The following is a 15559-nucleotide window of genomic DNA, read 5'->3' as shown; positions in this document are numbered from 1 at the left end:
AAATTAACAAAATAACAACACCCAGACCAATCTGGTGGTAAAAACAAAAATGCCTCATTTCCACAAAGCCAATAAAAATTTCCTATAGGAGGTATACCTTTATATGCAGGAGCATGAAGAGATTCATTAACTATCACAGTTTCTTTATTTCTAAATGTTATTTTAATGGGACCAGATTTAAATTGATGTTTCTTTTTAAAACTAATGACAGGGTTTGAACAATGTGAAACTCCCATGAACTGACCTGTACCATTTGAACATAAACAAATAGAATGTGAAAGACGTGTGCTCTTGTTAGGAATTTCAGTTGGTTCTGCATGCGTGGAATTTGAAGGGAAAGGTTGTGGAAACATGTTATCACAAAACCAATCTACACAAGATAGATACATTTTCGCTTGATATGTCGTATGGTTATAGAGATTTTTCGTCGCTGTATACCATCCATGGTGAGAAAATTTACACACTTCCCGACTTGTATTGTCCATGTGGGGACAATCAGCATAATATTGTACTAAACTAATGACAGGATCTAAACAAGGACAGTGTTTTACCTCCAGCTGGAACAAAGAATGCCAGTTTGCTGGAGGACTCTGAACAATTAGTACTGTAGTGTTTGAGCCATACACCTTATTTTTTATCCATCCGATGAAAGAATACCAACTATTTTTTTTGGTTAGAATTATCCAGTAATTCATTTGCATTGAAATTCCATGGTTTCCAATCAGTCTGTTCAAAAAGTTGTCTCTTTTTTCGGATGAGTTTCTCTATGGTCGTGAGTTTTTTATCTATGTCCTGATTTTGCATTGGTGACACACCCATGCCGCTTCTGCCCTCAGTGTCTTTGTGCTTTCTTAATGTTGACAGTCTGTCTTCATTCCTCGGAGGAGGAATAGGTGTCAAAGTATCAGTATAAATGACAGGCCCTTGGACTCCAAGGATTGTGGTAATAACCGCAATGGAGAAAACTGCAAACAAGGCTTTGCAGCATACTCCTCGGTTAATTTGTTGTTGCTCTGTTGGATGAGGCATCTCCGGGGAAGGGTTTGCAATGGGCTCCATGGATCCAGGTATCCCTCTCAGCTATTCGGACAGCAGTTGGAGTTGTCAGCAGCACCTGGAATGGTCCTAACCACCGGGGTTGATGCCAGCTCTTCCTTCTGAGATCCTTAACCACTATCCAGTCTCCAGGCCGGATGTTATGTAGTTCAGCTACTGCAGGATCAGGAAGGGCTGCTTTCACCTTCGGAAAGATAAGCTTGAGAACATGGTTAAGTGCACAACAATATCTTAACATGTCATCATCCATTCCTAACAGAGTAAGCCTGTTTTGAGGGTAAGGAGTATTTGTCATCCGCATAGGACGCCCAGTAAGAATCTCATAAGGAGATAATCCAGTTGTCTTATGTGGACGCCCTCTCATGAACATGAGAGCAAGGGGTAGAACCTCAACCCATGGCAACTGTGTTTCAGCCATTAATTTAGTTAATTTTGTCTTCAAGGTCTGATTAGCTCTTTCTACCGCACCTCCACTGGCTGGATGATAAGCACAATGTGTTTTTAAGTTTATCTGAAGGCTTTCTGATAGACTTTGAATGACACTATTCACAAAATGAGAACCATTGTCACTAGTCAATTTGGAAGGCAAACCCCAACGTGGTATTATTTCCTTTAAGAGTGATTTTGCCACGGAAACAGCCGTTGCATGCCTACATGGGAAACATTCAATCCATTTTGAAAACATGTCAACAATTACAAGGCAATACTTGTACCCCTTGCATGGAGTGAGCTCAATAAAGTCCATCATCAAATGTTCAAAAAGCCCTTCAGGTTTTGGATGTGCTGATACAGACATTTGCACACCTCTGCCAACATTATTTGTAGCACAAATCAAACATTTTTTACAAAAGTTTTCAGCAAATGTTGAAAACCCTGGCGCATACCATAGTCTATTTACAATATCTAACATCCCTCCTTTTGACACATGGTCAGGACCATGAGTCAATTTAGCCAAAAAAGGGAATATAGATTTTGGAAGAACTGGAAGACCGTTTATGTCTACCCAGACTTCAGATGGGAGTTTTTTGCACCCTTTTTTCTTCCAGAATGCTTTCTCCCCAGCATCAGCTCCTGTTTGAAGCAAAGAGACATCATTGAGGGAAAAAAGATCATCCTGGACAGTTAGGGGCATTTGCAAAATTGGGGATGCAGGAGCAAGAGCAGCTTCTTTAGCAGCTGCATCCGCTTTTGCATTTCCCTGTGACACTGGGTCGTTAGAACCAGTGTTGGCTCTACATTTGCATACTGCTACAGAAACAGGGAGGAGTAATGCAGACAAGAGATTAATGATTAGTGGTCTGTGAGCAATAGGTTTTCCTGTTGAAGTGAAGAAACCACGGTTTTTCCACAGGGTGTGAAAGTTATGGCATACATTGAAAGCATATTGTGAATCCGTGTATACTGTAATATTCTGTCCTGCTCCTAGAATGAAAGCACGGGTTAATGCAAATAACTCTGCTGCCTGAGCAGACAGGTTATTAGGCAGTCTGGCACTTTCAATGATGACTTGTTCACTACATACAGCATAGGAAACACAAGATGAACCATCAGCTGGCTTTCTCATGGCACAACCATCTACAAAGAAAACAGAATCAGCGTTAGACAGCGGTGTATCAAACAATGCATCCCGTGGTTTTGATACAATGTCAACCACTTCTAAACAAGAATGTGGTTCTCCATCTTCAGCTGTAGGAAGCAGAGTTGCAGGGTTAAGAACAGTACATCGTTTCAAAAAACGACATGTGACATAGTTAGTAAGACATTCTGCCAATGCAGAAGTCGTGCTGGAGTCAAATGAGCTGTTTTAGCCTGTAGGATTAGAGAATGAACAGCATGTGGAACATGAACAGTCAAAGGACACATAGCCACAATGTCAGCTGTGGCCAAAACTGCTTCTGTAGCGGCAGCTACAGCCCTAAGACATGTTACCATTGCTCTTTCTGTAGTGGAGAGGTGCTTTGAATAGTACCCAATTGGTCGTTGTTTGTCACCATGGGACTGGGTGAGAACTGCTGCCATAAATCCATTACATTCAGAAACAAAGAGATTAAAGGATTTGGTCGGGTCTGGAAGTCCTAAACAAGGTGAGGTAGATAAAGCTTGTTTCAAGTCAGTAAAAGCTGTCTCTGCCTCAGTAGTCCAAGTCAACAAGTCAGTCATGGCCAAATGTTTTCCCCCATGTGTGATGTCATACATGGGTTGGGAGATCTCCGCAAAATTTCTAATCCATGGACGACAATAACCTGATAAGCCCAAAAAGGTCATCATCTGTTTTTTTTGTTCGTGGTTTTGGAACATCCAAGATTGCTTGAATGCGTTCAGGACCCAATTTACGACCTTCCGGAGTGATTATATGGCCTAGATACCTCACTGATTGTGAGATAAGCTGCAGCTTGTCTTTTGACACCTTATGACCATTTTCTGCCAAAAAACAAAGTAGAGACACTGTGTCCTGTCTACAATCCTCCTTTGTGGGTGAACACACAAGGAGGTCATCAACATACTGTACAAGTGTACTTCCACATGGTGGTTGCCAATGCGACAGGTTTTCTGCTACAGTCATTGCAAACAAAGTAGGACTAGAGGAAAAACCCTGTGGCATTCGCGTCCAAGTATATCGTTTACCATTGAAAGTAAAAGCAAACCAGAACTGTGACTCAGGGTGAACAGGGATACTGAAATATGCATTAGCCAAGTCTATTACAGAAAACCAACAAGAATCCGATGGAACCTGTGACATTAGTGTTGTAACATTTGGCACAGTTGGGGCTGGGTGTTTGTACAGCATCATTAATGGCTCTTAAATCCTGAACTGGTCTCCACCCCCCATTTGGTTTTTTTACAGGCAGGATGGGGGAGTTACATGGTGAATGAGGACATTCCACAATGGCACCTTGTTTTATGAGCGACTGAATGACAGGATCTATGCCTTCGACAGATTCTGGACTTAGTGGATATTGTCTTTTGCATGGTCTGAAAACAGATTTTGGTTGAACAGTAACAGGAATTGCACCTTTTATATTTCCAAAATCAAATTTACTTTTAGCCCATAATTTGTCAGGTACTGTTGAAAGCAATGCTTCCTCTTCAGTAGTTAATGTCATCAGTGTAACCCCATGTGTGTATGTGTGAATCTTTCGATTAACTGCTACTTTAATGTTTATAGGATAAGATGTGATTTCCATTGATGGGGAGTAACAACTACCATTTGAAATGGGTTGCCAGTCTGACACCTGTAAAGCTGCCTTAACCCAAGGTCCCATTTCTGTCCATGCAACATCTGATTTTTTTGTCAGTGGAATGTGAGGGACAGACCCAGGTATTGTAAACAAGGTAAATTGAGATTCAGACAGATTTACTGATGCAGCTGCAAACTCTAAACCCACAAAGACTGTATCTATACCTATTACATCATTATCCTCTACCATATTCCAGGTATCCTCATAAGTGTAATCTTTAGTTTTTTGTGAGAAATGTGAAACACACTGCAACTGCTCAGGTATCTCTGTAATTTGTGGTATCATGGACAACAGTTTATCTATATCCCTAAAATTTAGAAGGTCCCAAGAATATTGATAATCACTTCCAGGAATACACACAGGATATAGACCAGCTGTAGCACATGTTACTTTGATTCCGGTAGAATCACAATGTACATCAATGCCTAGAACACACATCAGGTCGCGTGCTAACAAATTAACAGGACATACATCAGAGATAAGGAATTGATGTTCACCTCTGTAATCTCCAAAATTTACAGTCAGTGGCTCAGACAATGGCTCAAAACCTGGAACCCCTGAAGCTCCTATTGTCTTTAGGAATTTACTTGTTTTGGGTATCTCAGGGAGTAATTTAGATTGGATTACAGAGACCTGTGCTCCTGAGTCTACAAGGAATGTCACATTAATACCATGTACATTTAAGATCAATGTAGGGGGTGTTCTAGAGTCTCGTGTTAAGTGTACATATTGTTGATATGTGACAACTGGTTTGTCACTATCCTCAGTAGTGGCTATTCGTGTGTGTGTGTCTATGTGTTGAATGCTCTGACCTGCCTCCACTGTCTCCAGTCATGGTCGCGCTCCCTGTAGCCCCGGAAACTGCACAGAGAGACCTTTTGGTGGTGCGTGTGGCCATGATTCCTCTGGACTTTGTCCTTCTCGCTGGTTGGATTCAGTTGTAGGACAGTCATATGAAAGATGTCCATAGCCTTCACAATTGTAACACCGCACCTTGTTTTGGCCTTGGCTCTTGAATTGCTTAGGTGTTGGAAGAGTTGACAAATCAGGGTACAGCTCTGGCTTCTCCTCCTCCTTCCATTCAGAGTCCTTTTGGGCATGTTTATCTGTAGGTGATCGTCCTACTGTTTGTGTCTCTGAAGGGGGAGGGGGTGCAGACAGGGGTGCGACATATGGAGGAGGCAAATTCAATTCTCTAGCCCTACGTTTCTGTTTTTCCTTCTTTTTATCACCTTCTTCTTCCTTCTCCTGACTTAACATTAATCCTGCAACAGATTTTGCTTCTTTCAAAGCAGCTTCTCTTTCCCATTTCTCAAACGCTTGCCAATCTATCTTCTTCCTTACTTTCTTACCCTTCCTTTCTTCTAACAACACTCTACACCTTTTCAAACAATCAGTACTTAATGTGCCTATTATAGGAAATACTTCCTCAGTTAAGTGGTGCCAAAGTGGAACATCTTCAACAACACTTTTACCCCATTTCTCTGCCATCAATTTAGAAGGACCCATAAGAGGATCAGAGACTGACTTGAGTTTTCCCGTTTTGTTCCCCATGTTGTCTATTATTTCACTTGAACGGATGTGCTTTTCACTTTCAATGGGCTTATTTTTCACTCAAACTGTTTTCACACACCCTGATCTTTCCATACGAATATGGTTGGATCTTATCAAACATACACTAACTTTGGATAACTTTTTCAGCCAGATGGTTTGTACGACACATTCGTTCCGAGCAACGCACCCTCGTAATATCCACAGAGGATATTAAGACACTGAATAAGTTGTCACAAAGTTTATATTTATTATTACATTCACACGCCCATTTTATTATAGTGGGGAATTTTTATAATCATGCAACTACTATTGCAGTTCAAACGTTTTTCTTTTTCTTTTCTTTTTTTTTTTTTTTTCTTATTATTTTTCTTATTATTTTTATCTGGATCCTTTTTTTTTTCTTTTTCTCAAAGCTTAAGCTAGTCTCAATACCACAAAGGAATTACATGAGACGGTCCCGATTACCACAAAGGAATTACACCAGACCAAATATTCATACCACAAAGGAATTATAGAATATATCGACATTCATACCACAAAGGAATTATAGAACATCCGGACAGCTACCACAAAGGAATTACGACTGTCCACCTAGGTTTTAACAAGATTTAAAAAACACCGTACTCACTTTTAAATAGATGGAGCGTCCGCTGGTCAGCACCCGATCCTAACTTCAGGCGGAATTCCTGTCCTCCTTGGTGGAGCGGAAATTTCCTTACCGGTATTAACCTTCAGTCAGAACTCAGGCCCTGAGCAGTAGAACGTCCATCCCATCCTCGTCGCCAAAATGTGAAAGAAATTTCATTGGAGTCATCGGTGTTGGTTAAATCGTGTCTTTACTTCATGCATGAAGGAGAGAATCTGTCACCAAAGCTGGTCTAAATGTTCTCTGAAGTTGCTTCAGAGAGCTCAAACATATATACAGTCACATCAAAGCAAGTTACAACAAGACAACCCACTTTCTTTATGACCCACACATGTCATCCTGTGCCCCTCATGCCGACCGCTGCTTTTACAATCCATTGTTTGTTCACAGCTTGACTTTTGGTTAATTGTTATCTTTAACAACATCAGAAAGCCTTACACTAAACCCCCCACGGGAATAGAAAAACTATCTATTTCCCACAAACGACCGTGCTGAAACATCTGTCTCACTTCAAAGGCAAGACAACAGGGATTTGTGGCTGATGGGGGTGAAAATTTAAAGCAGGCAAGGTCATGAGGTAGAACGCCACTCAAATATAACAACAGAGTTAGCAGCAGCAGCAGCAGCGACATGCATTCAGCTGCCAGCGGTATGAGACCATGACATGATCACTTACACAGTAACACATACAACATGCTGAGTGAGGACACTCATTGACCCCAGAGTTCCTACACATTTTCCATTCCAGACACAAATTACCGGACTTCTCTGAGGATTTTTCAGTCAATATTATCTTAACATCTGAATACCAAAATGTTAGATGCTTATTATGTAAATAAATGGTTTTATAATCCAACTTTTTTAAATTCTGACTATATATGGCATTATGTTAAGATATTTTTACCTACGTATTGCTGCTCATACCATTTTTTTCAAGCTAAATGCTAAAAGAGAGCAATTAATAACGGTCTACCTGCAACCCCTACAGACAGTAACAGTAGGGATGTACAATTAACCAGAATTGGTGTCGCACGTCAAACGGTAACCATGGTAACCCAACACCATTCTACAGCCAGCTTGATTTGTTTCCTATCATCTACAGGTAGGCTATGTTGGGTTAGTAAACTTGTTTTGATTTGTAAATATTAATATATTTTATTTTAGAAAGTGAGATAAGTCTGGAAACAACACAAAAATTTTTCCATACGTAATCAAATTAAAATTCCATACTTTTCCATACTGCGTAGGAACCCTGAGACCCTGACCTTAACCTTGCCCATCACAACTAAATACCTAACACCCTAATATAAACCCAAATGTAACCCCAAAACAAAGTCTTAACCCCCAAAAAGCCCATTAATGTTTCGATGATCAGTCAAAATGTCCTCACAAAGACGGGTTTAAATTAAAATGTGTCCTCACAGCCTACTACGTACACACACACACTGAAAATTGAGTCTGTAAAAGGGGGATTTCAGTATAAAAACAGCACTGCTGAGTGAAAGCAGCAGCACCGCGTCCATGTATGTGTGTGTGTAGTGACGTCTTTTTGTTGGGCTCTGTACCAACTATGTGAAAGGTGACGAGTCAACCAAGGCCATCACTCCCCCCCCTCACATGACCTGTCTTCACGTGTCAGAAACTTTCCACTGGCCTCCTGGTCAGGTGACCCTGCCAGCCACCAGCCGCCACTTCAAATTTGTGTAAATATGTGTGTGTCCGCGTGCAGACGTGTGTGTGTGTGTGCATTGGCACAACATGTGTTTGGATCAAAACTATCATTAGTCTCTGCAGGACAGTGCTAATGTCTATATTTATACCTTCATATGGCTGATATACATTCTGTTCTCGCTTTGATTCGGGGGTAACATAACTTCATGCATACACTAACACAACTGACAAAGCTGTTTGTCTCACCTTGCAGCCCTCACATGCGTGTACCCCGTAGTGGAAGCCTGAAGCCTTGTCTGAACACACTCGACACTCCAGGTTGAGACTTTCCTCTGGCCCTGGCGCAGCTCCACACCCTCCAGAAGATGGACTGGAGGCTGGAGTCAAGGTGTCTGAAGTAGACAGAGCAGAAACAATAAACAATTTTACTGGGCTGCTACCCTTTAAAGGTCCAGTATGTAACATTTAAAGAGCTTTTATTGGCAGAAACTGAGTATAGTACCCATAAGTATGTTTGTATAAGTGAAGAATTGCTTTAAAATGAAGATTTTTTTTTCATGTATACTTTGCCTAAATCAACAACATACTTTTTGCTATGCAAAGGTCACAGTAGTTCTCTGACACTCATGGTAAAGGAAGTGGTTTTGCAGTCTCACTCAGTACGTTTACACGCACAGCTAAGGCCATAGTCAGACTAAGACAGGCAATGGGACAACTCGCCGAATCCGAGTATACATGCGGAGGAGATTTATTGGCCGCTTACGTCTGACTCCGCCTCCGTAGGTGGCGCTGTATCTCTCTATAAGCCAGTGCGTATTGAATCATTTTCTTATTGACCTTTATGTCACAAAAAACCAACAGCGAATAGTGAGATATTTCATGTTAATCGTGATACAAATTAGATGGAGGTTGGCTCTTGCGGTTGCTGTGTTGTCCAAAGAAAGACGCCGCCGCCGTATCGGACTATGAATTGCATTATCCAGGTATGTTAGTCCGACTAAGACTATAGCTTGATTTTAGTCAGACTAACGTGTTTGCATGATATTAAGAAAACCGAAAGCACTTTGGATCGACTCCTGTTGTTTTAAATGAATGTATGAACATATTAAACTGTTCTATTATGAGAGCAGTTTCATGAGAACTACTGGGGCTGAACAATGAATCATTGTAAAAAACCTACAACTCAGCGTGAAATGACGCAATTAGCAATTTGTAAAGGCTGCAATAACTTGTGAATAATGAACTGAAGCTTGCTTTTAAATTATAAGCATCTCAAAATCAAATCATAATCATGAGAGTATTTTAACATTTGTGCGGTCACATGATTTACTCACCCAGAGCAGTGGAGCTCTCCGACCCTGAGCCAGTGCTCTGGTATTCTGGGAAATCGAATCCCAACGGGTTGTCTCTCATAGACTGGGAGATGTCATGAAGGTCCTCCATCAGCTCTCCACACAGAGGACTGTCCAAGAGGGAGTCCCCCAGTGGGGACGGGGGGCTGTAGAGATCTCCTGCCATGATGGAAACCAAGCCGCTACCTCTCACTCTCCTGACTGGAACAAGAGCAGAGAGCGATGATGAAAATGAGTTGGACTGAGTGAGGACGACACTAAAACATCAAACTCTGTGACTAAACCCTGGTTACTTTTCTGCTCGAGTACAGACTTTTGAAGGAAATTCTTGATTTACATCACAAACATTGTCTTTGGCCTCTTTCCAAACCAGCAATCATCCTTAAAATTGTCCAGAAGAAAAGACTCTTCTGACTACAGAAGATAAACTCCACAGTTCCCTGAATATACACTACCATTCAAAAGTTTGGGGTCACTTAGAAATGTCCTTATTGTTTTCAATGAACACAACATTAAATTAATCAGAAATACACTCTATTACACTATATTTTCTATTCATTTTGCAACTCTTTTGATGAATAAAACTGTGAGTTTTAATGGAAAACACAAAAAATGGTATAGGTGACCCCAAACTTTTGAACGGTAGTGTCTCCATTTTGTCCTTTTGTACGTGTTAAACTTATGTTTTTCATTTCTGAGCACCGTGCTGTCTTAGGGTTAAAGGTCCAGTCTCGAAGGACATCTAAGAGTGTGACTTTACCAGACATGTTCGGGGCACCAGAGAGGATGTTGCTCTTTCACTAGAAAACACAAAACACATGCCTTGGCTGTTTTGTCCGTCCAGGCTTCTGTTGCCAAGGCCCTTTTCTAAAAGCACATATAGAAGTATTTTTCTAAAGCCACAAAACGGTTTCCTTTACCATTTATTTACACAGTAATCTCTAATAAAGTACCCAATCTGATCCTGGCTTTGATGATCACATTTAATCTACTACTAAATACATTAAATAATATGAAAGATGCGATCACCTTGAACATTAAGCATGAACTCGGCTAAAGTTTCAAAGAGAACAGGGGTCAGTTCTCTGCAGTGGACACAGGTAAAGCTTGTGGGATGATAAAAAAATCTTAAGCGAGGCTCAGAGACTTTTGAGCTGAACTTGAATTTGGGAGGAGATTTTGAAGCTCCTGCAGCAGAAAGACATCTGCTCGAGTCATCACACATCATCGCGGCTTATGTCGAGCGCTTAAGTTCCAGCGATGATCTCTTAAAACGTCCACTGTAATTCACGCCGAAAGACGTCACTGTTGTCATTCTCTACACGCAAAGAAGCGTCGACACATACGTAGCAGTGTGTTCACGAACAATAAAATTGCCCTTATGTAAGATGGGACCTCTATCTGTCCAAAATATCACAGTATTTCTTGGTTTCACACTGTATCGACTGTAAGATTCCTTAATATTTCCTATTTCTTCAAGTTAAACTATTTCCCTGGTGTCCTAATGAACACGTCTGTGACATGCTTTGGTCAAAATACCATAAGAATGAAGCAACACAGCAGTTCAATCACCCTGCCAAAACAGCCCTGTTCAGAACGCTCTGTTTAGTAGTATCTCTAAGGGACAGGAAATGACATCAGCCAGAGAGGCTACTGGGAGCTAACACGCAGTTAGCATTTGGAAAAGTGATCATTTGCAGGCTCTAGCAGGCGCATTGCCGTCATATATAACATGTATCCAATGGACAGATAAATCCTCTGAGGCTGGAAGTTTGTGTAGGACTCTGTGCTGAACTGTGAAGCCAAGAATAGAACTTTTCGCGGACTTCCGGTTTTCAGATACCGCTGCCCTCGCCAGCACCAGCGTGTGTTATGGACAAAGAGGAGCTACGTGAGACAACAATTTGAGGAATTTAGTGTCTTGTGACGTCCCAAGGAGTGCGGAAGTCAACATTGTGTGTTTTATCTCCTGTATTTAGACTGAGGAGGACAACAAAAGCATGAGTGAGTCATCTTTTTTCACACAAATATTAGGATTTAAATTATTAAAAAGTTGATTTTGCATGATATGGGACCTTTAAACGGAGTGTTGTATTTAAAGCCTCCAACCACTAGTTGGCAGCATACTTTCAGCCACACTCCCCCTCCTTTTACTCCTCTTAGATGAACAAAACTGTATTGTTTATACATATAACATTGTTCTGTGTGTTTACTGTAAGCAGAGTTTTTCTTAGAGCTATAATATAATATCATGTTGTTATAATATAACTAAATCTTGTGTATCTGAGCTTGGCTGCGGGGGGAAAAACTCAGTTTACACAGCTGCATACATCTGTAAGATGACCACAGAGAGGAGCAACTGGCTAATCTGAGATTGTGCAACTTTTGTCTTTGCTTTCTGGGAATTCTTCAGACACAAATGAGCACTTTAAATGTGTTATAATCAGGTAAAATTGGCTTTTTTGTCAGCCTGGAAAGTAAACATGCACTCCGTCACCTCTGGAGTGCAGGCAGCGAGGACTCGATTGATCAGCAGCCTTGTTTATCTAGTCATTGTGTTGCAGCATTTCAGAGGAAAGTAGTGTAAAGGGGAAACATGTATGCACTGCACGGTATCAGCACTGTTTACAAAATGTGCTCAGAGCGTGCCGTGTCTCGCTCCTCTTGTTTACTGAGGTCTTTTTCAGCAGACAGAGATTATGTAACCAAACACACACACACACATCAGCTAAAACAGCTGCTATTAACTGCTCTATTAAGATGCTTTGAGGCAGAACATCTGCCCAGTGACTCACAAAAATCCCGACATTAGAGGCAATCTGTCAATCTCCGCAGGACAGTAAACAATATTTTGCATAAATCTACATAAGCTCTGATTTGCTCCTCATCTTACAGCATAGATCCAGTCAAATATACTGCTCAAAACAATCAAGGGACGAAATAACATGTAAATTACATGAATAATAAAACAAGCAAAATCGGCATACAAATTACACAGAAAATCATTTACTGTGAATGTTGCATGTTCTTACATGTCACCTATTACTGCTTTTCATTGTCAATTTCCAGTATGGGCGGTGGAAAACTGGTACTGTCACTATTTTATGGAATAAAAGGTTCATCAATAAAAAAAAATCATGATAAGATATCATGATAAGAACACATGTACCTATTATTCTGGTCTCTTTGCTTAAAGATCTCAAATACTCCTTTCTTGTTTATAGATGACAGTGGCCCTGGCCCATATTTCCACCTCAAAGGACATTGTGTTTCAGGTCCCAGAGGATGTATAATCCCAGACAGAGCCATCTATCTTTAGGTCAAAGGAGAAGAGGAAACACTCAGCGACGTCAGCTGCACTCAAAGTATGTTCGCAGATGTCAGCGAGGACACGACAGACTCAGGATCAGCGAGAAAAACCCAACCACACAGTCACATGTGAACTTCTTGTTTTCTAGAAGTTTGTGTTCACCTTGCATTTAAGATCCAAGGCTTGTCAGGAGTGAGGAATCGATTCTATGCCCTCCTTCTGAATCAGGAACAGCTGGTGTGAACTTTTCAAGACCTTTCATCTGTCTGCGACAAGATCATCCATGAGCCACACTGACCAAAATAATAAAACAAAAAAAAACACAGCTACACAGGGAATCCAACAACTTCTCTGACACTATGTCCACTTCTTCTAATTATTCTGCTGCTGCAGTTGCTGTAGACACAGACATGGAAACAGACTGAAGACGAACAGCGGGAGAAAAAAACTCCCTTTAATCACAGTGACGTGTTTCTAGACACCATGTGGGCGTGTGGTTTATTACAAAAAGCCTATTCAGGAAGCAGAACAGGGGCTCACGTACACACAATAAACACTGAGATATACTGTAGGGTTTTAACTTCAGTTTGATTCACACACAAAGCACTTCTTGACAAAATTCCTTCAGTACCTTCCTCATTCAACACATCAAAACATGCTGGATAATGGAACAATGTGCAAAATTAGACAAGTTGACCCAATTGATTAAAACCATCCATATTCTACCGCTTTATCCTCCCCATGAGGGTCACGGGGGATGCTGGTGCCTATCTCAGATGACATAGGGCGACAGGAGAAGCTTTGCTCTGCACTAATATGTGATCAATTTAATCAAAAACAATCTTGTTTTTACACATTTTGCATCAGGGAAATGGAACTGGCAGAAAAAAAGCATAACTTAACATAAACATAAAAAAAGGTAATACCTATCACAAGACAAAACACTTCATGATACATGATAATATCGCTTATCGGGATTAAAAGTACTTACAATAAGTTAAATATGGTGAATTTCTAGTAACATGTTAGACCTGTCTATGCTGGTGATCTATTTCTTAATGCACCTATGGGGAGCTGTATATTTCCTCATGACTTATTATTCATTCATTCATTCATTCATCCATCATCTGTTATCAAATGAAATGTGATTTTCACTAAACAACGTGTAGTGTAAGTGCAGACAGAAGGCTGCACCTGTTTAAGGATCTTTAAAAAAAAACAGTGTTGTAATAAAACACTGGTACTTTGTTGCTGTACTTAAGTACAAAATTCATGCGTCCATACTTTACTTTACATTTACATTTATGTCCAGCAACTTTTACTTAGTGTAGTTGGTAATGGTCTGTATTTATATAGAGATTTTCTCGTCTTGAAGAACTACTTTACACTACAGGTAAATTCATCCATTCACACGCTTCAACGTGGGGTTAAGTGTCTTGCTCAAGGATACACATAGACTAGCAGAGCCAGGAATTGAACCCGTCAACCTTCCTTGATTGAAAGACAACTCGCCCTACCACTGAGCACCATGGCTCAATCTTAACTCCTCCCTTTTTGTAGATACTTTTACTTCTAAAATTTAAGTACATTTTATATCAGAAAATGACATTTGATACTTTGGTACAGTAAATGTCATATACTTTAAGACTTTTACTTATGTAATATTATTATTATTATTATTTTAAAGTGACTTCAACTTCTACCAAAGTCATTTTCTGGTAAGATCCTTGTACTTTTACTGAAGTATACCTTTAAGCTACTTCATAAAATACTGCTATATATATACACATATATACATATACATAATTAGAACTTAAAGAACTGATTTTTTTCACTATATATGTGTGTGTGTGTGTGTGTGTATACACACACACATATATATATATAAATATATACACACATATATATGTATGTATGTATATATATGTGTGTGTAAGTGTAAGTGAAAAATATTAGTTATTTAAGTTCTATGTGTATATGTGTATATATACACACACATATATGTGTGTGTATATATATATATACACACACATATATCCACATATACACATAGAACATATTTCTCACTTCCACTTGTAAAAATGTATACATCGTGTGTGTATACACACACACACACACACACACACACACACACACACACACACACACACACACCACCACCAGTATCGTGACGTAGACTTTGAAAATAGTCCCATACCTAAAAAGTATTACATTTTATTTCACTGCGTCTTCCCTGGTGTTTTCTCTGTGTTTGCTGCTGATGATTAACATGCATTAACACGCATTCAACGTGACAGTATAACATTATTGACATTAACAGTATTGTGGTCAGTTCTCTCGTGCTCGTTGTGGCGCACACACAATAAAAGTTCATTTCATTCATTCGGAAACCGCTGTGTGAAAAGCTCCTGAAATTCCTGCTCACACTTACATAACGACGCAGGTTTAAAACAGTCAAGTTATGGACTTACACAAGAAGCGAGTGTCCAGAGCATTTCCAGAAGCGGTGAGTGAGCAGCGGAGAGACGTGTGTGTTTGTAAAATCACAGTCCGTCACTGACCTGACACTCTCGCTTTGTCGTCGTCTCCTTCCGCGGTGTCAAACTCGTTCTCTCTCGGCCCGGAAGTAACGTAGCGACGGACGGCGAAAATGACGCACACGTACACGCGCGTGAGCGCGAGCGCGCACACACCTCCGGACACACCTATACTTTCAACCAATCAGCGTGCG

General features: G+C 40.4%; 2 protein-coding genes across 2 annotated transcripts in view; one reads left to right on the top strand and one right to left on the bottom strand.

The window, feature by feature from the left end:
* The window catches only part of cdkn1d (cyclin-dependent kinase inhibitor 1D), a 297559-nt gene that overhangs the window by 142394 nt on the left and 139606 nt on the right, over nt 1-15559 (top strand). The window lies entirely within an intron of this gene.
* The window catches only part of LOC310941881 (peroxisome proliferator-activated receptor alpha-like), a 25184-nt gene extending 9625 nt beyond the window's left edge, over nt 1-15559 (bottom strand). The window contains exons 1-3 of the mRNA XM_083907130.1: nt 15300-15559; nt 9501-9719; nt 8413-8558 (exon numbers count right to left, since the gene is read on the bottom strand). Coding sequence (XP_083763256.1) covers nt 8413-8558; nt 9501-9684 — 330 coding nt within the window. The 5' untranslated portion in view covers nt 9685-9719; nt 15300-15559. The remainder of the gene's footprint in view (nt 1-8412; nt 8559-9500; nt 9720-15299) is intronic.

Source organism: Microchirus variegatus (genome assembly GCF_963457635.1).
Source record: "Microchirus variegatus genome assembly, chromosome: 20".
Taxonomy (NCBI): Eukaryota; Metazoa; Chordata; class Actinopteri; order Pleuronectiformes; family Soleidae; genus Microchirus; species Microchirus variegatus.
This window is presented reverse-complemented; position numbering and strand designations above follow the sequence as displayed.